This window comes from Mesocricetus auratus, unplaced genomic scaffold (assembly GCF_017639785.1).
Source record: "Mesocricetus auratus isolate SY011 unplaced genomic scaffold, BCM_Maur_2.0 Super-Scaffold_100046, whole genome shotgun sequence".
Classification (NCBI taxonomy): Eukaryota; Metazoa; Chordata; class Mammalia; order Rodentia; family Cricetidae; genus Mesocricetus; species Mesocricetus auratus.
In genome coordinates, this window is record NW_024429223.1 from 2,136,785 (window position 1) to 2,157,948 (window position 21,164).

Genomic DNA, 21,164 nt, shown 5'->3' on the forward strand with positions numbered 1-21,164 from the left:
CCCTGCCGGGGCCAAGGGGGGGGCTCCCGGGTTTTCGCACAAGAGGCACTGAGATCAACCAGGCGCTGTCAAGAGGGAAAACCGAGTTTTATTGGAGGTCTTTAGCAGTAAGGGGTGTCCGAGAGGCAGGGCTGAGGCAAGGGACGCTGGAGGTGGCCACAGGCAGCTGGGTGAGGAGGGGCGGCAGGTGTCAAGGGGGTCCTGTGGAGGTGAAGGGGGTGAGTGGCAAGCAGAGACCCCCACCCAAGCTCTCCTCGCCACACTCCCACCCTGGGACTGTGCCCCTCCGCCTCCCTTCCTCCCAACTTCAGCCCATCAGCGGCAGGACCTGGCTGAGTTTCCTGGAGCCAGGTGGAGGTTCTACCGCCTGCGGGTGGACAGACCTGAGGGGGACACAGAGAGTTCAGGGGCGGGGATGGGTGGGGCGGGGGGAGTATCAGCAACCCGGGTAACCCCTCGCCAAACCCATCGTGCTGCGCGCCCAGGAAGAGGGGCTTAAGGAAACAGCAGCCCCCCCTCCCCAAAACCCTCCCGCAGTGTCCACGAACTCACGGCGGATGGAGCTGCGGAAAGTTCCCTCCTCTTCATCAGGTTCCCCAGTTCTGGGAAGGGACAAACAGAGGGATTCGGGTGAGCGAGGAGGAGAGGGAGCCGCTTCTGAGAAGCCCCCTAGTGCAGGTCTTATTTCCCGAACGGCGCCGGGGACTTGGATACAGGCACGGTCCATCCAAAACGAGGCGCGCCCTGCTGCTATTTCGGGGTGCGGCGCGAGAGGGAGGTGCTCCCAGTGAGGGCCCCCGTGATGTTGGGGAAGGGACTTGATAGTGTTGGGGAGAGTGACAGTCACAGGGTGTTGGGTACTTGGGTCCGATGAGTGACCCTAAGTCACCCTACCCCCTCCCCGTGCCTCAGTTTCCTTATCTGCAAAACGGAATTGATGACGGCAGCCACCCCAGGTGGGGTGAGGGGCACATAACCGGGAAGGGAACGGCGCCCGGCGCGTGGTGCGCGCTCACGCGCTCCAGAGGGTCGGCACGCAGAAGGCATGCCTACGTTGCCTGCGCTTTAAAGGTTTATTTCGAGAGGGATCCTGCGCGAGGATGGGGACTGGAGCTAAACTGGGCCGCCCCGTGAGGTGATCTCATTTCAGCGCCGCAGCTGCTCCCCAGCTTCTGCGGGGCTGGTGGGAGCCCAGCGCCCCCACTGGCTGGGAGCCGGGCCAGGCAAAGCGGGAGCTGGACCGTCCGTCGCTCGCGGTCAAGAGCTCGGCTTGGGCACACACGCTAAGCGCTTAACACGCGTGTGTTGGACTGCGGGATGCGTGCGCTTGCAGCCTCTCCACTGCGGGGGGGAGCGAGGGAGGCCCGGAGGGAGCGCTCACCTCTGCTGTTGGTTGAATTTGCACCGACATCGCTTGCCTGTGGAGTGGGAGGGTGACAGGCTGAGCTTTCCTCGTGCTCCCGCATCCCCAAGGCTCTCCTCCAAACCGGGGAGGCGGCGGGGGTGGGGCGGGAGGCGGGACTGGAGGAAGGGTGGGGAACGGGGGGGCGTGGTGGAGTGTGGGGGCGTGGCCTGGGAGTGGGGGTGGGACTGAGGGGCGGGGTTTGGGGTGGGTGTGGTCTTGCGGTGAGGGGGCGAGGCTGGAGTCAGGGTAGGATGTGAGGAGGGATGCGGTTGGAGGCTGAGCCTGTGCTGAGCGTGGGTAGGGCTAGCTGTGTGGGCTGTTAGGAGCCGGGCTTGGGCGGGGAAGGCTGGAGGCGGGGCCGAGAAGGCAGGTGCAGACACTCACTGAGGATGATGAGGATGCCCAGGATGAAGAGGATCCCAGCGATGATGAGGCCACCGACCCTCAGGGTGTGGTAATCTGTGGGCGGCCCCGGAGGGGAAGAGGAGTCCAATGGGGAAGAGTACCGCAGGGCAAAGGGGAAGAGAGGAGGAGAGGAGACGCAGGGGAGGGGGCGAGCCGAGGGCAGGGCAGAGGAAAGAGGGAGAGAAGAGAGGAGGGTGGGAAGAGGGGGAGGCTGGGAGGAGGGTGCCGCAGGAAGTGAAGGCAGTAGGGAAGGGGCACCTGGTACTGAGAAAGCAGCCCAAATGAGACGGGGGGGGGCAGGGAGGGGGAGGCTCGAACCGACAGGCTCTAAGACAAGCAGAGCAGGAGAGCATGGAGGATGGGGAGACGCCCACAGACACACGCAGAGACACACAGGAAGAACATAAACACCCAGGCCCTCTCTCCAAGCCCCCACAGTAGCTGCCCTCACCGTAGGTGAATGGATCAGGTTCCTGTGGTCCTTCTAGAAGGAAAAGCAAAAGTCAGTGTTTGCGTATCTCTCGGGGTGTGTGACAGAGACCCACATTAGAAGACCCCTCTGGGGGGCTCTACCTACCTTCTTGGGCTGGGAGTTTGGGTGCTACGGAGCCATAGATAGGCTGCCAACCTATTCTGTATCCTAGCAACCTCCTGTGGTGACCCAGTACCCTGATATCTTACAGGTTGTTCCTGTTGCCATCAACCAGGGAGCCAGTTTCTATCCACACGAACTTCTGCCTAACTCAGGCATCCTCCTCTCTCCCCCAAAAGTCAGCCATGCCGCAGCCCGTGCAGTGATGCCTGGCTTCCTGTTACACGGATTCCTCTCGAGTGGGGCCTCCCACCTGGTTTTCTGGGGGAGGGGCTTTCTCCTCCCTCTGGCACCCACCGGGTTGAGATAGAGGGCCCCTCCTTCGGACTCACCCGCACTGGCCATGGTGAGGAGACACAGGCAGAGAGTCAGGATGTGGCCCGGAGATACCATTGCCCTAAGGAGTCAGCCAGGGTCAAGAAATATCTTCTCCCCTGTTCCCCTCCCCTAAGGGCCTAGACCCACGGGGTCAAGTCAAGGGCAGCCTAAGGACTTAGTTGCCTGAGAAACAGGGGCTCCCCGTGCTTTACAGGACCCGTGTCACCAAAACAACCGCATAACATACATCAGGAGACTACACAGCAAACGCCACAGTAAGGCAGGGTGGGGAGGGGCACACAGCCCCCCCGGGGGGGGGGAGACTTCCCACTGGCCACCCCCTACCAACAGCTGGTCCCAGAGTCCCAACACCTACCCTTGTAAGGGAAGCCAGCTGCCCCTGGACACAGGTGGAGATGCTGAGACAGACATCAGGACACGCCCAGCCCCACCTGCCCCTACACGCCTCAGGCAGTGGTCTCTCTACCCCCGGCAGTCCCGGCTCTCCCAGCCTGGGCTGCCTGCCTGCGCTCTCCCTGACCCTGGGTATAAATATCTCCCGCTTCACCCCGGAGGAATTCGCTGCACACAGGCCACCATGGCAACAGCCGCCTCCCCCCCTCTGACGACTCGGCAGGGGGGGTCCTGTGTAACTCTGCTGGGGTGAAGCTCAGCCAGAAGCCACATCCCCCCAGGCCACCCCACCTCCGGAGGAAAGGGGGACACGCTGCTCCCTTTGCCCTCCCTTGGTGGACATCTTTCATAACAAGACAGCATTAGGCAAGTGAGCAGCAAGAAGTCCATGCCTGAGGGGAGTTAGGTACTTGGTTCCGGGACACACATAAGAGCACAGGCACACTTAATACGTGGGTACACACACACACACACACACACACACACACACAGACCCCAAGAACGGGTGTGACTGGAATGGGGACAGACAACGCCCTCTCCCCAAACCGCTGGTTGGAGGAACACAGAGTATAGACATAAACACACACTCCTCCGGGGCCTTCTGTATCTCCAAACAGTGACGGCGACAGACCTAGGCAAATGAACACCCAAGCCTCACCCCCAGCCAGGGGTCTCACACAGCCGACACTGAAAAAGGGAGGAGTCACCAGCTCGCCCTCCCCCGTGCAACTCCTGGGCCCACACTCTCCTCCCTCTTGGGTCAGGCCTGCCTGAGAAGCCACAGGCTGGCCACTCTCGTTCCCAAAATAGGCCTCCCAGCTCAGGGAGCAGAGAGGCCTGGAGGGAGGGCTGGGGAACGCTCACCCCATTCACGCTGTCCCTGCTGACAGAAGACCCCCAAGTGTCCAGCTGTGCACCCTGGGAGCTAAGTACTTTGGACCCCCTGGCCCAGAACTGGACGCTCCACCCCCCTGCAGGCTCCCCTCCTGGCCCCACCCTATTCTTGCCCTCCCCATCAAGCAACTGAAACTGGAGCCCAGGCTGGAGGGGGGCCAGGGGGCGGCCCCCAGCCCAGACCGCCCTGGCCCGCTAGATTAACTCTCTCAGCACAGCCCCAGGAGTAACATGGGGCCATCGTGGGGCCCGCGTGTGCACTAGGTTGTGAGATGACACAGGCCTGCCTCTAGACCAGGGTCAGAGAATGTTTTCTGCTAGGATTCCTGGGAATTGGCCCAGCCGGGGCCTAAGGTCACGCAACCTAAGTGCTTACGAGGTTACTGACCTCTGACACAGTGTTCTGACAGCCTTTGATAACCAGTTTTCTTACATTTTATTTTAAACGTACGGTGCCTTGATTTTGCATGTATGGTGGTGTGTTGCTGCCTCAGTTTTACCAGGAGTAACACACACACACACACACACTCACACACACACTCACACACACACTCACACACACACTCACACACACACTCACACACACACACTCACACACTCACACACACACACACACACACACACACACGAGGAATCACAGACACCCAGCTAGTTCTCTAACTTCAGACACAAAGCATGACTGGTGTATTTGTACACACACACACACACACACACTCACACACACACTCACACACACACACACACACACACACGAGGAATCACAGACACCCAGCTAGTTCTCTAACTTCAGACACAAAGCATGACTGGTGTATTTGTACACACACACACACACACACTCACACACACACTCACACACACACACACACACACGAGGAATCACAGACACCCAGCTAGTTCTCTAACTTCAGACACAAAGCATGACTGGTGTATTTGTACACACACACACACACACACACTCACACACACACTCACACACACACGAGGAATCACAGGAATCACAGACACCCAGCTAGTTCTCTAACTTCAGACACAAAGCATGACTGGTGTATTTGTACACACACACACACACACACACACACACACACGGCGCGCGTGCGCGCACACCCATGCACACTCGGGTATCTGTGCAGAGATACAGCCAGGATGTAACCACTGGATGAGTCACTCAGGAAGCAGAAGCAGGAGGATTGGGGTTTCCAGGTCAGACTGGCCCGCAGAGTGAGCTCCATAGAGATCAAGACACATGACCCTTCTCATTAAAAAAAAAGACATTGGTGTACCTCTGTCTACTCTCACACACAGTTACACACTATCACACACAGCCCACGGGAACACAGTCAAAGACAGACTCACACCCGGCCCTCCCTTTCCCGTGCCACAAGGAGGTGCACACACAGCTCAACCCGCAGGAATGGGGGCACACCAGCGAGTTCACGGTGGGGGCTTCCACACGGCCACCTCAAACCCACCCGCTGTGTGAGCACCCCGTGTGCAGACCAACAGGCTCGTCATGGTCCATACAGCCATGGGCACGCAGGGCCACATGCTCCAAAGCCACAGAGAGGCACTGTCTTGAACTTCCTGTCCCCTTAGCTCATGTCGTCCTGGGGAGAACACTTTTGACATTCTCACAGACCAGCCAGCTCCACAAGCCCCCCAGACAGAGAAACCAGGGGGGCAGGCATGGGTTCAAGACTCCTTGCTATGTGACCTTTGAGCAGCTAATGAGACCTCACTGTCCCTCAGCCTTCCTGGGCTACAAAATGGAGAAACCACTGATATTACATCGGCAACTCCTGGCCAGGCTCAGAGGTTCACAAACGTAAAGTTGCCATCTCCATCTTTAGAGACTGATAAACTGAGGTCTGGGATAACTGATTTTTCCTTAAGTCTCCCTGCTGGTAGAAGTGTCCCCCAGCCTCAAGCAAACAGCAGCCCAGACCCTATGCTCGGCAAACAGGAGCTTAGCCCTGTCACCGACACAAACCTAGCCTCAGATATCCCTGTGTCCCCACACCCCTCTTTACCCTCGCTGTCCCAGCGTCCCTGGTTACAGATAACCCTGATGTTTGCACAGCACCACGGGGTGGGGGCAGCCAGCCTGTCCAGCCTCCTTTGCTCACAGAGAGCCTCTGAAGTGCTCACTGCCCCAGGGTGGAACAGCTTGATCCTTTCCCACCGTGTGACAGCCTGTCCGGGGCTCAGTTGTCCCATCTGTAAAATGGAAAGAATAGCCATAGTCCCCTAATGGAGGGAGGTGGTGTGATTATCTAGAACCGTCTGGGCAAAGCAGTGAAAACTGGCTGGTGCAGGGTGAATGTTTTGTTTGTTTGTGCCAAGTTGCCCCAGCCTTCTCTGTAAAAAGCCATCTTTCTCGTGATAAACGGGAGTGAGACCCTGCTGGAAGGGTTCAGACCTGTCACTGTGCCCTTTGCATCCCTAGCAGAAGCCTTTTCCAATTGCTCTCTTTTGTTTGTTTGTTTTGAGACGGGCTCTTATTCCACAACCCCAGGCTGGCCTCAAACTCCCCGTGTAGCCTAGACTAGCCTCCACCTTCTGAGTGCTGGGATTACAGGTGCCATCACCGCTCTGAACCTCCACCAGCATGTTCCCGTGGAGGGCTGGGAATGCGGCTCCATCAGCAGAGTGCTTACTCAGCATTCATGGGGCCCTGGGCTCAGTCCCCAGCACCGCAGAACCTGGAGTGACGTCACATGCTCATTCCCGGAGCGCTGGGAGATCAAGGTCATCCTTGGCTGTACAGTGAGCTCAAGGCCAGGCTGAGTTATGTGAGACCCTCTGTATAAAAGGATTGCCCCTACAATACAGAGAAACCCTGTCTCGAAAAACAAAAACAAAAACAAAAAAAAAAAAAGGATTGCCCCCCCAAGCCTGACTGAACCACAAAGAGGGGAGCTGATGCCTTAGCTCACTGAGCCTCAGTTTGGGAGTGGACAGTATGTATGATCCCACTGACAAATGAGGAAACCGAGGAACAGAGAGGTCAAGTACCTTGACTGAGGCAACACGGGACTGGGCTGGACCCAGGACCTATTTGGATCCTGTCCTCCAATGTCATCTCCGTGACCAGAGGCTGTGTGTTTCTCGGCTTTCTGGCCCCGTGAAGCTAATCATTTCAGAGTCTCGGGCCTCGGTTTCCCCATTTTTGGAGAAGGAGTTGTAAAGCAGGAGCAGCAGTGCCCCGCCCCACATCTCACAAGGCTGCTGGGACGTCAGAGAGCTAACACATGTAGAACCGGGCATACGGTCCAGTGTGGCGGCGCCCATCTGTCATCCCAGCACTTGGCAGGCTAAGCCGGAAGAGTCTTGCATTTGAGGGCAGCCTGGACTACAAAACAAGCAAGCAAACAAATATAAAAGACTATCACACAGCTTGAGGGACACCCCACTGGGGCCTTAGGTTGGGTTATGTGTGATTTACGAACTTTTCTCATTTAATGGAGACAATCTGAGTCTCTAGATGCTTAGTCCAGTTGGAAGCACCTAAGTTGTGCACATGTCCACAAATTCCATCCTCCAAAGAAAGGATGCAGAATGATATGGAGAGAACCTGGAGCCGGCTTCCTGGGTTTGGATCCTGGCTCTTCCTCTACTGGGGCCCGGCCTCCCTTCAACTGTAAATTAGTCATGCAAATTAGACACTGGCCTGAGGGTCAGGGAAGATTAGACCACTGGTAGTGATGAGGACAAAGGTCTGTAGATCTGGTGTGGAAGAGAGAGGCAGCGTCATCACCCTTAGTTCTAGTATTCAGCATCGGACCTTGGCTTTCACGGGGTTAATTACAGGGATCTGGAAGGAGTTCTGGCTTTGGGGCAGGGTGGTTGCCCTGCCAAGCGTAGCCACCAGGGGGAGCAGCTGGACCGGTACTGGCCTGATGGCGCCTTGGAGACAGGGTGGACCACACCCTTTAAGAGAAGGGGCTGGCAAGAAGAGTTAGGATACCCCCACCCCCCACTGACTTCTCCTCCAGCCCCTCCCATCAGCAGTCTGAAGAGGCCATCTGCTCCCCACCCTGGGGACATCCTTCCCACTCTCCCCCAGCTGGGGTGGAGTGGGGACTCTGATTGATGACAGGGTCGGTTGGAAGAGCCTAGGGTGGCTCAGGCCCTTGGCAGCCCCGCCCCCTCAAAGGCCATTCAGCCCCTTTCCTCCTATGGCCTCTGACCCCCTCCTTCCTACCCTTCTGCTGGGCGCACCCCAGGCCACAGCAAGTGGGACAGGAGTGTAGCAGGAGGACGCACAGAAAGAAGGTACTGGAAACTTGAGCAGGGCAGGGAGGTGAGAATTACAGACGTCAGGCAGGGAGGACAAGGACAGACACGTAGACACAGACAGACAGACAGACACACACACACAAACACACACGAGAGAGAGAGAGAGAGAGAGAGAGAGAGAGAGAGAGAGAGAGAGAGAGAGAGAGATCTAGAAGCCAAACCAGAGACACACAGATAGACAAAGGCAGAGATAGGCCAGAGATTGCAAGGGTTGGGGGAACGGGAAAACAGAAAGATAGGGAGAGAGATTGACAGGAACCCCACACACGCACGCACACTCCAGATACAGAGGAGGGGGGGCAGGCTGAGAGAGAGAACGAGGAATCGAGCCAGCCACAGGACAAGCGTGGCCAGCAGCGGGATGCAGGGGCGCCCCACAAAGATGTAGTGGTCGGGGTCTGGCGGGTAGGGTCCAGTGGGAGCCTGGGCAGGGGCAGGGGGCATGGGAGGGGCAGGCATTCTGCTGCTGCTGTTGGCCGGGGCTGGGGCAGCGGTGGCCTGGAGTCCCCCCAAGGGCAAGTGTCCTCCACGCTGCTCATGCTCCAAGGAGAGCACCCTGTGTGAGGGCCCCACCGAGCTGCCCGACACCTTCTCTACCACGCTGCTGTCACTGTGAGTGCCCGGCCCCGTGTGGGCCTAACGGGAGGGAGGAGACCTTGGGACTCCAGGGCTTGGGGTGGGGTGCTGGGGTCTCTGTCAGAATCTTGGACACCAAAGAACTCTGGGATGTCTGAAAGAGGGCTGCTGAGATTTGGAAAGGCGCCCACTTGGGGGGACCCAAAGGGCAGGGGGGACAATTGGGATACTGGAAGTGCAGCATCCGGGGCCTGAGTGCTGCCAGGGACCTTGTATGTGGGGGGGGGAGAGGGGGCCCTAGCGGAGGGCAGGATAAAGGGCAGTTGGAGGTACCCCAGGCTCAACATGGAAGGCCAGGCCCTCCAGAGCAGCCACGGGCTCTGAGTTAAGAGAGGAAAATTGGAATGGTCTTCTGTGCACTGATCTCTCTCCCCCCATGTCCCCAGCTCCCTCGTGAGGATGGGGGTCTCCCAGCTGAAGGCTGGCAGCTTCACGAAGATGCCATCGTTGCGCCTGCTGTGAGTACAGCCTGGCTGAGCCCACGACCCCCACTGCTCAAGGGAATGGGTGTTCGTGTATGTGCGTGTGTGTGTGTGTGTGTGTGTGTGTGTGTCTCCGAGTGCACACATGCACACGCACATGCACCGGGGTATTCGGATACATGTACCTTGTATGTGTCCATGGAAGCATCCACGTGTCTGTTCGCGTACGCCCACGCTTGCGTGCGTGTCTTTGGGTTGGGTGGGGCCAGGAGCACAGCCAGAGACACTGGTCTGCAACCCTGAAAACGTCTGCCTCTCCCCCTGGCCAGGCTCTTCACGTCCAATACCTTCTCCGTGATCGAGGACGATGCCTTCAGTGGCCTGTCCTACCTGCAGTACCTGTAAGTACAGCCAGAGGCTGGGGGACGTGGATGTGGAGGGGAGGGCAAGCTTCTCTGTGACCCCCAGTGTAAGAAGACAAAGGGGGATGGCCTGGGGAAGGGGGCATCTGGCTGCCGGCAGGCCCCTAGGGGCAGACGGCAGTGTGGACAGCTCAGGGGCTCCATCCTGGCCTTCAGCTGGTCGGAAATGAGCCTCCCCTCTGCGTATTTCACGAGTCACAGAGGAAGCTGGCCCTGGTAGCTTAGGCCTGTAGTAATCCCAGCTATTCGGGAGGTTGAAGCAGGGGATTGGCTAATTCAGGGCCTACCCGGGCTAAAGAGTGAGTTCAAGGCTAGCCAGAGCGGCTCAGTGGGACTCTGTCTCAGAGTAAGAAATAGTTAAAAGGAAAGACCAGAGATGCATGTCGGGAGTAGACGCTTAGCATGGGTGAGACCCCGGGTTTCGGTCCCAGCCGCCCTAGAGACCAAGAATCAGCAAGGGGCCTAGCCAGGCAGACTCAGTCGTCCTGATGCAGGGGGACTCCAGGAAAGGGTGTACAAAGAGGTCAGTGGCAGGGACACTTAAAATGACCTGGAAACCACTGGAGCTACGCAGTGGCCATGTGTGGTGTCAGTGCCAATGTGGGGTTTGCAGAGTGCTGCAGGGCACTGCTGTGTGACAGGGCTGTGGTGACACTGCTGTGGATAGTGGCGTGTAGGTAGGAGTCCATTTCCTGCCCGCCAGTTCCTAGGTAACCAACACAGAGACTTAGCATGAATTAGAAGTGCGTGGCTGGTAGCTCTGGCTTATTACTAACTGGCTCTTACAACTTCAATTAACCCGTTTCTGATAACCTACATTCTGCCACGTGGCCTTACCCTTTCTCTCAGTGATGGTTGGATTACTGCTGACGGAGTTTGAGGGTCGCTGGCCAAAATGGCTGCCACAATAGTAGTCGGTGTTATTGGGGGATATCTACTAGGTGTTTTGGATATCTATTAGGTGGGGTTTTGGGCATGCCAGGAAAGTTGCAAACTCCTCACTGGGGGATTCTAGGCAGGGTCTCTACCATGGTCACACCCACAACCCCTCACTGGGGGATTCTAGGCAGGGGCTCTACCATGGTTACACCCACAACCCCTCACTGGGGGATTCTAGGCAGGGGCTCTATCTCTAAGGCACACCTCACTCAGTCCAGCCGTCATGGTGTTTTAAAATGCTGCATTTATTTTGGGGGGACAGCACATGCGCCATGGTCCACATTAGAAGTCAGAGGCCAGTTTGTGGGAGCAGATCCTCTCCTTCCACCACATGGGTTCTGGGGACCAAGCTTGGGTTATCAGGCATGACGGTGACTGCCTTTACGGCTGAGCCATGCTCCAGCCCTGTTATTAGCTGGGTGCTGTTGGATCTGGGTTTACCAACGATGATGAAAATACCATACTGTTGGTGGTGACGGTGATGCTGTAGGTACCAGATGAGGTTGTACCGATGATGGCAGTGTTGGTGCCATGCAGCAGTCTTGGTTCCCGTCATGAATGTGTGATATTGGTGACACTGTCTGTGTTGTTGGTGTGGGGTCTGGCGATGGCTGTTGATAGAAGTGGGTGGAGATGACAGCACGGTGCTAGGGATAATGGCAGATTTTGGTACTGAGCTCAGTGATGATGCTGGTGCCACTGGTGCCAGGATGGTGGTGATGGTGATGGTGGTGATGGTGGTGATGGTGGTGATGATGGTGGTGATGGTGATGGTGGTGATGGTGGTGATGGTGATGATAGTGGTGATGGTGATGGTGGTAATGGTGATGATGGTGGTGATGGTGATGATGGTGGTGATGGTGATGATGGTGGTGGTGATGATGGTGATGGTGGTGATGGTGATGATGGTGGTGATGGTGATGATGGTGGTGGTGATGGTGATGATGGTGGTGGTGATGATGGTGATGGTGGTGATGGTGGTGATGATGGTGATGGTGGTAATGGTGATGATAGTGGTGATGGTGATGATGGTGGTGGTGATGGTGGTGATGGTGGTGATGGTGGTGATGGTGATGGTGGTGATGGTGGTGATGGTGGTGGTGGTGATGGTGGTGATGGTGATGATGGTGGTGGTGATGGTGATGGTGGTGATGGTGGTGGTGGTGATGGTGGTGATGGTGGTGATGGTGATGATGGTGGTGGTGATGGTGGTGATGGTGATGGTGGTGGTGATGGTGGTGATGGTGGTGGTGGTGATGGTGGTGATGGTGATGGTGGTGATAGTGGTGGTGGTGATGGTGCTGATAGTGGTGATGGTGATGGTGATGATGGTGGTGATGGTGATGATGGTGGTGGTGATGATGGTGGTGGTGATGGTGGTGATGGTGATGATGGTAGTGATGGTGATGGTGGTGATGATGGTGATGGTGGTGATGGTGATGATGGTGGTGGTGATGGTAGTGATGGTGATGATGGTGGTGGTGATGTTGGTGATGGTGGTGATGATGGTGATGGTGGTAATGGTGATGATAGTGGTGGTGGTGATGGTGGTGATGGTGATGATGGTGGTGGTGATGGTGGTGATGGTGATGATGGTGGTGGTGATGGTGGTGATGGTGATGATGGTGGTGGTGATGGTGGTGATGGTGATGGTGGTGATGGTGGTGATGGTGGTGGTGGTGATGGTGGTGATGGTGATGATGGTGGTGATGGTGGTGGTGATGGTGATGATGGTGATGATGGTGGTGGTGATGGTGATGGTGATGGTGGTGATGGTGGTGATGATGATGGTGATGGTGGTGATGGTGGTGGTGATGGTGGTGATGGTGGTGGTGATGGTGATGGTGATGATGGTGGTGGTGATGGTGATGGTGGTGATGGTGATGGTGGTGATGGTGGTGGTGGTGATGGTGGTGATGGTGGTGATGGTGATGATGGTGGTGGTGATGGTGGTGATGGTGATGGTGGTGATGGTGGTGATGGTGGTGGTGGTGATGGTGGTGATGGTGATGATGGTGGTGATGGTGGTGGTGATGGTGATGATGGTGATGATGGTGGTGGTGATGGTGATGGTGATGGTGGTGATGGTGGTGATGATGATGGTGATGGTGGTGATGGTGGTGGTGATGGTGGTGATGGTGGTGGTGATGGTGATGGTGATGATGGTGGTGGTGATGGTGATGGTGATGGTGGTGATGGTGGTGGTGGTGATGGTGGTGATGGTGGTGATGGTGATGATGGTGGTGGTGATGGTGGTGATGGTGATGGTGGTGGTGATGGTGGTGATGGTGGTGGTGGTGATGGTGGTGATGGTGATGGTGGTGATAGTGGTGGTGGTGATGGTGCTGATAGTGGTGATGGTGATGGTGATGATGGTGATGATGGTGGTGATGGTGATGATGGTGGTGGTGATGATGGTGGTGGTGATGGTGGTGATGGTGATGGTGGTGATGGTGGTGATGGTGATGATGGTAGTGATGGTGATGGTGGTGATGATGGTGATGGTGGTGATGGTGATGATGGTGGTGGTGATGGTAGTGATGGTGATGATGGTGGTGGTGATGTTGGTGATGGTGGTGATGATGGTGATGGTGGTAATGGTGATGATAGTGGTGGTGGTGATGGTGGTGATGGTGATGATGGTGGTGGTGATGGTGGTGATGGTGATGATGGTGGTGGTGATGGTGGTGATGGTGATGGTGGTGATGGTGGTGATGATGGTGGTGGTGATGGTGGTGATGGTGATGATGGTGGTGATGGTGGTGGTGATGGTGATGATGGTGATGATGGTGGTGGTGATGGTGATGGTGATGGTGGTGATGGTGATGATGGTGGTGGTGATGATGGTGATGGTGGTGATGGTGGTGGTGATGGTGGTGATGGTGATGGTGGTGGTGGTGGTGGTGATGGTGGTGGTGATGGTGATGGTGATGATGGTGGTGGTGATGGTGATGGTGGTGATGGTGATGGTGGTGATGGTGGTGGTGGCGGTGGCTGTGTTTATGATAAGCTTGACAATGACCATAGAGCCAAGACCTTGGCCTCTGTGACAGTGGCTCTGGTAAAGAATGGATTCCTTGTGGTCTTTCAAGGAGAGACAGGAAAGAGAAGCCCTCCCTCTCCCGGTGACTTCCTAGGGCCGATTTCTCCAGCACTGTGGCCCCTCACTCCGCCCTCTCCCCACAGCTTCATTGAGGACAACAAGATTGGCTCCATCTCCAAGAACGCCCTGAGAGGACTCCGCTCCCTCACCCACCTGTGTGTATTTCCAGCCCAGGCCTCCACCACAGGCACCCTTCCCATCCCTCAAGGCCATAGCATCTCCCACCACGGCTGACATCTTTCTTCTCCCACCCCACCAGGAGCCTGGCCAACAACCACCTCGAGGCTCTCCCCAGATTCCTGTTTCGAGGCCTGGAGACCCTGACGCATGTGTGAGCTCAGGCTGGGAGCGGCTGAGGGGGACTTGGGAATGCTTCCAGGGAGGGAGAGCTGGGCCCCTTGGGCTCCCTTGCTTTGCTTACACTTCCATCACTGGAGGCTGCCATCCTGCCCCTGAGCCGTGGAAACCGGGACACAGCTTCTTCCCGGTTTCTCACCTAGGGACCTCCGCGGGAACCCCTTCCAGTGTGACTGCCGAGTCCTCTGGCTGCTTCAGTGGATGCCTACGGTGAATGCCAGTGTGGGCCTGGGAGCCTGTGCAGGCCCCTCTGCCCTGGCCCGGATGCAACTCGATCACCTTGACCCTACGAAGTTCAAGTGCAGAACCACAGGTGAGCACTCCCTCCCCCTCCCCCACTCCCCGGAGGTGGGAGGGACCACGGGGGGGGGCCGGCATCCACAGGGCTTCCGAGATGCTGTCCCTGAGCCTCAGTTTCCTCATTTGTAAAGCGGGATGTAAACGGTGATGGCAGACCTCTGTGAGGATTAAACGCTGGGCAGTATTTTTCCTTTTGACAGGGTCTCAATCCACAGACGAGGCTGGCGTTGAACTTGTGACCCTCATGCCTCCTCCGCCTTCTGTGCGCTGGGGTTGCAAGCATGGATCACAACTTGGTCTCTGCACAGCTCTCAATACCAGTTGTGGGGCGAGAGGCTTTTATATTGTTGTTGTTACACGCATGTGTGTGTGTGTCTGTGTATGGGTATTGTTATAGTTATTGTTACACGCATGTGTGTGTGTATGGGTATTGTTATTGTTACATGCATGTGTGTGCGTGTCTGTGTATGGGTATGTACATTCAGGTGCAGATGTTAGATCCTCTGGAATTAGAATTCTAGGCCGTTGTAAACCGTCCTACATGGGGTGCTGGGAACCAGAACTCCAGTTCTCTGCCGGAGCAGCAAAAACCCCGCTCCCTTGCGGCCCTGAGCAGTCTCTCCAGACCTTGTTTTTGCTTTGTTTCCTGAGACAAAGTCTCACTGTGTAGCACAAGCTGACCTCAGACTTGAGGCAGTCCCTTGGCCTCAGCCTCCCTAGTGCCGATGCCCACGGGTAGCTCTGTGCAGGGCTTCCTAGAGGATTTGGTCGGCGTTCACTGGTACGGTTAACGTTTAGATAGCCCTCCTCCTCCGCACCCGTTTTGTGTTGGAAGCTTTGGGCCCCTCCCTCCTCCTTGGAGCTTGTCTTCTTTCGGCTTCTCCACAAATACTGAGAACATATCGTGACATTTCCTGGGCCATACAGGAGGACAGAGGACAGCAGTGACTCCCGCAGGCTGGACCTGGGTTTCACCCCCACCCCAAGGCTACTGTTGAGTCTGGGGTAGGACTGGAGTAGGCATTAGCATCTGAGGAAGCCCAGAGCCACCAGGGAAGCCAAGGAAGGCTACAGACAGCAAGTAACTTGGTTTTCGTTTAAGTTGGTTTGTTTTTGCTTTTGAGACAGGGTTTCTCTATGTAGCTCTGGCTGTCTTGGAAGTCACTCTCTAGACCAGGCTGGCCTCGAACTCACAGAGATCCGCCTGCCTCTGTCTCCTGAGTGCTGGGATTAAAGGCGTGCGCCACCAACGCCCAGCTTCATTTACATTTTAAAATATGGGTGTGGGGTAGTGGTGGCTACATGTCTCTCTCTCTCTCTTTCTCTCTCTCTCTCTTTCTCTCTCTCTCTCTCTCTCTCTCTCTCTCTCTCTCACACACACACACACACACACACACACACACACACACACACACGCAGAGGTCAGAGGACCAGTGGGAATCCATTCTCTCCTTGGGTTCTGGGACTGAATTCAGCTCCATCAGACTTGGTGGCAACCGCCCTTATCCCCTGAGTCATCCCCACTCCCCTGCCGCCCACCCCCCTCGCCCTCCAGTCCAGGAAGGACTGATTTAAAGGACTTTTTTTTTTTTTTTAAGATTCTGCAGGGCATTGTAGTACACACTTGCCTTGCAATCCCAGCCCTGGAACGGCTGGGTCTGGAGGACTGTGAACCTGAGGGCATCGTAGGCTAAATGGTGAAGCCCTACCTCAAAAAACAAGAGGAGATTCTCTTTGTGGGACTGTCCCCTGTTTTAGTTTATTGTCTCAACCTTGCCACCAGGAACAGAGTCTGGTATATAGGGTGGCATAATACATAGTCATAGCCTGGGTCTCTCACTAACAACCTGGAGAGTGAATTAAAGAACTTCCTGGGGGAGACTGGAGAGATGGCTCGGAGGTTAAAAACACTGACTGCTCTTCCAGAGGACCTGGGTTCAATTCCCAGCAACCACATGGTGGCTCACAACCATCTGTAATGAGATCTGGTGCCCTCTTCTGGCCTGCAGGGATGCATGCAGGCAGAGCACTGTATATATAATAAATAAATAAATATTTTTAAAAAATAATTAAAAAGAAAAGGACTTCCTGGGCTGGTGAGATGACTCAGTGAGTAAGGACCTGGGTTCAATTCCCGGAGCCCGAGTAAAGGAGAGATTGGCTCTCACACTTGCCCTCTGACCCCCACACGTGGGTCGTGCAACCTCACACGTAAACACAGATGAGAGCAGATGGCCTGTCTTCTGCGTGGGTGGGGTAGCCCCTTGCTGCTGCTCTTGTTTGTTATGGTTAAGTCAGGTTGTGACATCTCCACGTGCTTCTGGGCTGGGCAAAAAGGAGGTGAAAGAGGCCAGGTTTGGACAGGTCATGTTCACACGGTGGAGTGAGCACCCCTCTTCTTGTCTGTTGTGAGCTTGATCATGGTATCTGGGGAGTGAGTGAGTAGGGGTGCTGGGACATCCTGGATGGGCTGATGGTTGCCTCCCTGCTGTGTGTGTGTGTGTGTGTGTGTGTGTGAGAGAGAGAGAGAGAGAGAGAGAGAGAGAGAGAGAGAGAGAGAGAGAGAGAGAGAGAGAGAGACTAGGGATTAAACTCTGTGCATTCTACATGCTATTCCACCACTGAGCCACACCCCAGCCCCTCACTGGGGGATTCTAGGCAGGGGCTCTACCGCTGAGCTACCTACATTGCTTTTTTTTTTTTTTTTTTGAGATAGGGTCTGCTATTAAGTTGCACTCCCGAACTCCTGTATCCCACAGGCAGGCCTTGAACTTTTACGGCTCCTTCTCCGTAGTAGCTAGATTGACAGGCTTGTCTTCTGCGCCCCAGCTCCAGATGGGGAGGATGAGTGTGTCTGGCCAGCTGGCCACTTATCCTCGGGTGCTCTTGGTAACAGAGTGCAGCTCACAGGAATGCTGCCGTAAAGTTTAACTGAGCCACTAAACACGATGTTTGATTTGTTTTGTGTTTTGGGGGCAGGATCAACACTTGTAGCCCAGGCTGACCAACAACCAGAGATCCTCCTGCCTCAGCTTCCCCAAGGCTGCCATCCCAACTGTGTGCCACAACATCTGTCTGAGACAGTTTCCAAGGGACTATCTGATGACACACAGCTTTGAAAAGAAAGATGCTCCTGTTTCTGAGAGCGAACCCATGTGTGGACAGAAAGGTTCCATTCTATAGGTCCCGATGCAGTGAACGCTGTGAATTCTCTCTCATTTCAAAGATGTGTCAACCAAGGCTCAGCAATGAGGTCCCCTGCCCACCCCCAGGCACCTGACTCTCTTGCTGCCTCTAGAACTGTCCTGGCTCCAGACTGTTGGGGAGGCGGCACTGAGCGTGGAGTCCTTCTCCTACCAGGGGGAACCTCACATGATCCTGGCTCAGCCCTTCGCTGGCCGCTGCCTGATCCTGGTCTGGGACTACAGCCTGCAGCGCTTCCGGCCTGAGGAAGAGCTGTCCGGTGAGCTCCCCTCCGGTCCTCACCCCTTCCCGCCTGTCCCCAGACTGCCACTGAGCCTGACTGTGCCCCTCCCGCTCTCCCTCCAGCGCCCTCCGTGGTGTCCTGCAAACCGCTGGTGCTGGGCCCACGCCTCTTCATATTGGCTGCCCGCCTGTGGGGAGGCTCGCATCTGTGGTCTCGGGTCAGCCCCGATCTGCGTCTGGCCCCAGTGCAGGTCCTGGCCCCTCAACGACTGCTGCGACCCAATGACGCCGAGCTCCTGTGGTTGGATGGGCAGCCCTGCTTCGTGGTGGCTGACGCCTCCAAGGCTGGCAGCACCACGCTGCTGTGCCGCGACGGGCCTGGCTTCTACCCACGCCAGAGCCTGCACGCCTGGCACCGTGACACCGACGCCGAGGCCCTGGAGCTGGACAGCCGACCGCATCTGCTGCTCGCTTCCGCTTCCCAGAGGCCGGTGCTCTTCCACTGGACTGGCGGCCGCTTTGTGAGGCGCACAGACATCCCAGAGGCCGAGGACGTCTACGCCACCAGACACTTTCAGGCCGGTGGAGACGTGTTCCTGTGCCTGACTCGATACATCGGGGACTCCATGGTGAGGCTGGGGGCGGTCAGCATGATCACACCGGCTGACTCTTACTTGACAGGGGGCTGGACGGCTGTTTCAGCACGGCCTCTCACTGGCGAATTCCAGGCATGGTTTCTATCACTGAGTCTACCCCACAGCCAATCCCTCATGAATTCCAGGCGAGCGAGACCCCCCTAAGCCACACCCCCAGTCCCTAAGAGAATTCCAGGCATAAGCTCTACAGCTGAGCTATATTCCCAACCTTCAACTGGTGAATTCTAAGTGAGAGCTTGCCTCCTGAACCATAGCCCGAGGCAGAGACTCAGAGGGTCTTAATACGTAGTCCAGTCTGGCCTCCATCCCTGATTCCTCCCGGTGCCCACGTAATAGGAATGTGCCAACATGACATGCTCCACTAAACTTACTCTGCTAAGCTTGTCTCTGTAACTCTAGAACATTCCAGGATGGTAGTTAACTCCAACCACACCCTTCCCATCAGGATACTACACCTTTGAGAGTGAGCTGGTGTTAGACCCTACTCAGCACCTCTGGGGCTCTCTTTTCAGAACGAGGCACAGTCAGGGGCAGAGCCCCCAAACTCGGTTATTTGAGGGTCTTGGGGGGAGGACAGTGGAGATAAGAATGGGTGTCAGGGATCAGGCAGGAGCTGGGTCGGGGTGTGTCCGGAGCAGATGGGATAAATGTAACACACAGTAGTAGTAAGATCAACAGACCATTGCTGGGCACTCCGTGTGGCATGTGAGGGAGAGAGGAAGGTCTAGAACAACGATCTGCTCTGAGCAGATAATGTTATCTACACATCAAGAAAGCTGCTGGGCATAGGGTTGGTGTCACAGGCCTGTCATCTCAGTACCAGGGAGGCTGAGGTGCAGAGACCGTGACTTTGAGACAGACAGCACCAAGACTCTCAAAAAAGACAAAACAAAAATCAAAACAAAAATCTTCTACGGTGTCACTGAGGACCTACGGGCTGGTGTTCGGACTTGAGGCTGACAGGCAGGCCCAGTGCCCCTTGACCCAGGGTCTAACTAGCTTCCACGCCCCGCAGGTCATGCGCTGGGATGGCTCCATGTTCCGCCTGCTCCAGCAGCTCCCATCTCGAGGTGCCCATGTCTTCCAGCCGCTGCTGATCGCCAGAGACCAGCTCGCCATCCTCGGCAGCGACTTTGCCTTCAGCCAGGTCTTCCGCCTTGAGCCAGATAAAGGGATCCTGGAACCGCTACAGGAGCTGGGACCCCCGGCCTTGGTGGCCCCTAGAGCCTTTGCCCAAGTCACCGTGGCGGGAAGGCGCTTCCTGTTCGCAGCGTGCTTCAAGGGCCCCACACAGATCTACCAGCACCACGAGTTGGACCTCAGTGCCTGAGGCTGGGCAGGGCCCTGGAAGTGGTTTCGGGGCTGGCCAGGGCTCCCTACGACATCTGGGTACCCTTCTCGGGCCTGGTCTCCTGGCCATCGCAGCCGGCCCTGTGTGACACAGATCGCTATCCGACCGTCTGGAGGACGGGGCAAATGGGAGGAGGTCTCTCTCTGCTCCCAACGTTTGGGGCCCTGACGTCTGAAGCCACATTTTGGCTGAGGACGGATGCTCCTCCCATAAGCAACGACTCGGGAGCGCAGCCTGGAGCTGGGATTACAGAAATCAAAAGGGCAATCTTCTGAACTCCAAGAGTATCCCACCCTCGGCGGCGCCTTGGTCCTGCTCCATATAAAGTACCGAGAGAGAGCTTTCTTTCCCACTCAAACCCAATCTGGCCATTCATTGGCTTTCATGGAGGACTACGCATCTCTGTGACGTCACAGTCGCCGGGCAGTTTCCCGGGCCTGGCTGGCACTTCGCTGCTTGTGCGCATGTCTGCTGCCAAAGGTTGATCGGCTGGCGTTTTGTTGCTTTTATGTGTGCGCAGAAAAAGCGAAAGCGGTAAAGATGAGTCTGGAGGTGCCGAAGAAAGCCCTGGGCACCCCAGAATGTGACAGGGGCAAGAACAGAAAGTGTATCCGTTCAATAAATGCCCTGCGCTCCCGACCTGCCCGGTCTGTGGGATCATGGCAGGAAGGTCTTGTGAATGCTGCTGAGTGGCAGGCGACGATGGCCCTGGATGGGAACCCTGGGCCAGAACTTTGCTTTGAAAGGTCTTGGGCATTCTCCGGGGTGTCGCATGGCATCATGCTGGACGCCCTGATATCAGGGTGCTGGCAGTCTCGAGTCTGGGGTTAGCGGAGGGTCTCACTCTGTGTGACCACTGTATATTGTTAGGGGTGTCCTGGGGAATTAAAGGCTTCACAGGGACAATTGGTGTGTGGAAAGACCTCATGATAAAGTGAGGTCTCAGAATGAACAAGAAGGCCACTGCGGGAGTGGGGGTGGGGCTAAACTGTGTGGCCCCGACACGGTAGGATGACCCTGTTATATAGTTATTATCAGTGTCAACCAGAATACCCACAGTGCGTGCGATTAGGGCTCCTTTCCACGCCTAGAGGTGTCCCTAGTTTACCACTAGAACATCTTAAGCGACGAAGGAGGCTGCCCACAGACAGAGAGGGAAGTCTCATGCCCACCATCAGGCCACGACACTCGGGTCTAATCGAGACAGGGTCACAGGATTCTGCACACA

At 56.2% G+C, this 21,164-nt stretch overlaps 2 protein-coding genes across 4 annotated transcripts; one reads left to right on the plus strand and one right to left on the minus strand.

The window, feature by feature from the left end:
- Nucleotides 1-68: 68 nt before the first annotated feature.
- Nucleotides 69-4,111, minus strand: Fxyd1 (FXYD domain containing ion transport regulator 1). Of its 2 annotated transcripts, none has more exons than XM_005081787.4 (8): nt 3,999-4,111; nt 2,735-2,799; nt 2,262-2,294; nt 1,790-1,864; nt 1,382-1,418; nt 553-602; nt 329-383; nt 69-201 (listed from the first exon to the last, which is right to left on the minus strand). In XM_005081787.4, exons 1-7 carry the CDS (start codon nt 4,001-4,003, stop codon nt 361-363), a joined length of 288 nt encoding a protein of 95 aa, XP_005081844.1. In that variant the 5' UTR covers nt 4,004-4,111; the 3' UTR covers nt 69-201; nt 329-360. The 2 variants fall into 2 exon arrangements, with proteins under 2 accessions (XP_005081844.1, XP_012977270.1); XM_013121816.3 differs by lacking the exon at nt 3,999-4,111 and adding an exon at nt 3,097-3,278.
- Lgi4 (leucine rich repeat LGI family member 4) lies at nt 4,107-20,842 on the plus strand. Of its 2 annotated transcripts, XM_005081786.4 has the most exons (9): nt 4,107-8,936; nt 9,347-9,418; nt 9,712-9,783; nt 13,930-14,001; nt 14,106-14,177; nt 14,347-14,516; nt 17,802-17,966; nt 18,053-18,558; nt 19,601-20,842. In XM_005081786.4, exons 1-9 carry the CDS (start codon nt 8,767-8,769, stop codon nt 19,913-19,915), a joined length of 1,614 nt encoding a protein of 537 aa, XP_005081843.1. In that variant the 5' UTR covers nt 4,107-8,766; the 3' UTR covers nt 19,916-20,842. The 2 variants fall into 2 exon arrangements, with proteins under 2 accessions (XP_005081843.1, XP_012977251.1); XM_013121797.3 differs by lacking the exon at nt 13,930-14,001.
- The last annotated feature ends 322 nt before the right edge of the window (nt 20,843-21,164 follow it).

What these genes read in the sequence shown, in the direction of transcription:
- Lgi4 (XM_005081786.4), top strand. Translation starts at nt 8,767, where the DNA reads ATGGGAGGGGCAGGCATTCTGCTGCTGCTGTTGGCCGGGGCTGGGGCA. An exon ending in TCTACCACGCTGCTGTCACT is followed by an intron (nt 8,937 to 9,346) that starts GTGAGTGCCCGG and finishes CCATGTCCCCAG; the next exon opens with CTCCCTCGTGAGGATGGGGG. An exon ending in GCCTGAGGAAGAGCTGTCCG is followed by an intron (nt 17,967 to 18,052) that starts GTGAGCTCCCCT and finishes CTCTCCCTCCAG; the next exon opens with CGCCCTCCGTGGTGTCCTGC.
- Fxyd1 (XM_013121816.3), bottom strand. Translation starts at nt 3,152, where the DNA reads ATGTCTGTCTCAGCATCTCCACCTGTGTCCAGGGGCAGCTGGCTTCCC. An exon ending in AGCTGGCTTCCCTTACAAGG is followed by an intron (nt 2,800 to 3,096) that starts GTAGGTGTTGGG and finishes CTGACTCCTTAG; the next exon opens with GGCAATGGTATCTCCGGGCC. An exon ending in CCTCACCATGGCCAGTGCGG is followed by an intron (nt 2,295 to 2,734) that starts GTGAGTCCGAAG and finishes TTTTCCTTCTAG; the next exon opens with AAGGACCACAGGAACCTGAT.